This window comes from Helobdella robusta, assembly GCF_000326865.2.
Source record: "Helobdella robusta unplaced genomic scaffold HELROscaffold_41, whole genome shotgun sequence".
NCBI lineage: Eukaryota > Metazoa > Annelida > Clitellata > Rhynchobdellida > Glossiphoniidae > Helobdella > Helobdella robusta.
Genome location: NW_008704941.1, coordinates 279,019 through 280,168, shown reverse-complemented (window position 1 = coordinate 280,168; position 1,150 = coordinate 279,019). Strand labels below are relative to the sequence as shown.

Sequence of the window (1,150 nt, the reverse complement as noted above, 5' to 3'; positions counted from 1 at the left end):
TAAAACAGCATACTAACACGCACGCACTTACACACACACACAGAGAGAAAGAGAGAGAGAGAGAGAGCGACAGAGAGAGAGACAGAGAGAGAGAAATACAACCATGCATAGAGGAATTAGATGTGATATTGTTATTTGTAATTGCGTATTTAGGTCAGGTATAGATAATTTGCCACAGCTGAGTTGAGATCTTTGTTACACTACTTTGTTTATTTCATGTCCAGCTTTTTGTTCCGCTACATGTTTATGTTTACTGTAGGATGTTTATGTTTATGACGTCAATGTTTATGTATATGACGTCAGATGTTTATGTTAATGTGTATGCTAATGATCATTGTGATGTTGGCATTTATAGACTGTGCGTTTTTCTCTTTAAATCTCTGATGTTGTTGTTTACGATGTTGTTGTTAAGGATTTTGTTGTCTATGCTCTTCATAATGTTCTTTATGTAGTTGTTGTTGTTGTTGTTGTTTATAAGTTTTTGTTTATGTTGTTGTATATGTTTATGTTGTTGTGGCTTGTAAGCAGATGTCATTGTCAGAGTCAATGTTTTAATGAGTGAGTGTGTTAGTAATATGCAATATATACATTTCATAAATCATATTGAGTGTTGTATTGTATACTTAAATTTCCCGCCCCTTAAATTTGGCTTCCCACGAGCGGTTCATTATTTAACCCCGTAAGATGGTCCATGGTTATCGCTTATTTGTTGTCTGTGTTGTTGTTGTTTAATGTTTAATTTAATGTTGTTGTTTGTATGGTTGTTTGTATATCGTTTAGTTATTTTAATTGTTGTTAGAGTTGTTGTTTGCTTGCTAGTTTTGTGTTGGGGTTTTGTGATTTTTTTTATGCTACTGTTGATGACAGTGTTGTGTGTTTGTGTGTGTTTGTGTGTGTATGTAGCGTGTTGTAGTTGTTGTTGTGCATGTTTTGTTGTTGTTGTTGTTGTGCGTGTTGATGTTTTGTTGCTGCTTTACTTTATTTTTGTTTATAATCAAGTTGTTGTTTGTGATGCTGTTGGTCAAGTTGAGAGCCTTGGGATGATGTTTTCTCCCAATTTGAATTACTGATTTTGTTGTTAGTGTTGTTGTTGTTGTTTTTGTTATTGTTGTTGCTCTTGTTGTTGCTCTTGTTGTTGTTGTTATTGTGC

At 33.9% G+C, this 1,150-nt stretch overlaps 1 protein-coding gene across 1 annotated transcript in view; it reads right to left on the bottom strand.

Annotated features, from left to right (window-relative positions):
- Positions 1-667: 667 nt before the first annotated feature.
- Positions 668-1,150, bottom strand: part of HELRODRAFT_177106 (hypothetical protein) — a gene marked incomplete at both ends in the record, with an annotated part of 3,020 nt that continues 2,537 nt past the window's right edge. The window contains one exon of the mRNA XM_009025325.1: positions 668-713. Coding sequence (XP_009023573.1) covers positions 668-713 — 46 coding nt within the window. The remainder of the gene's footprint in view (positions 714-1,150) is intronic.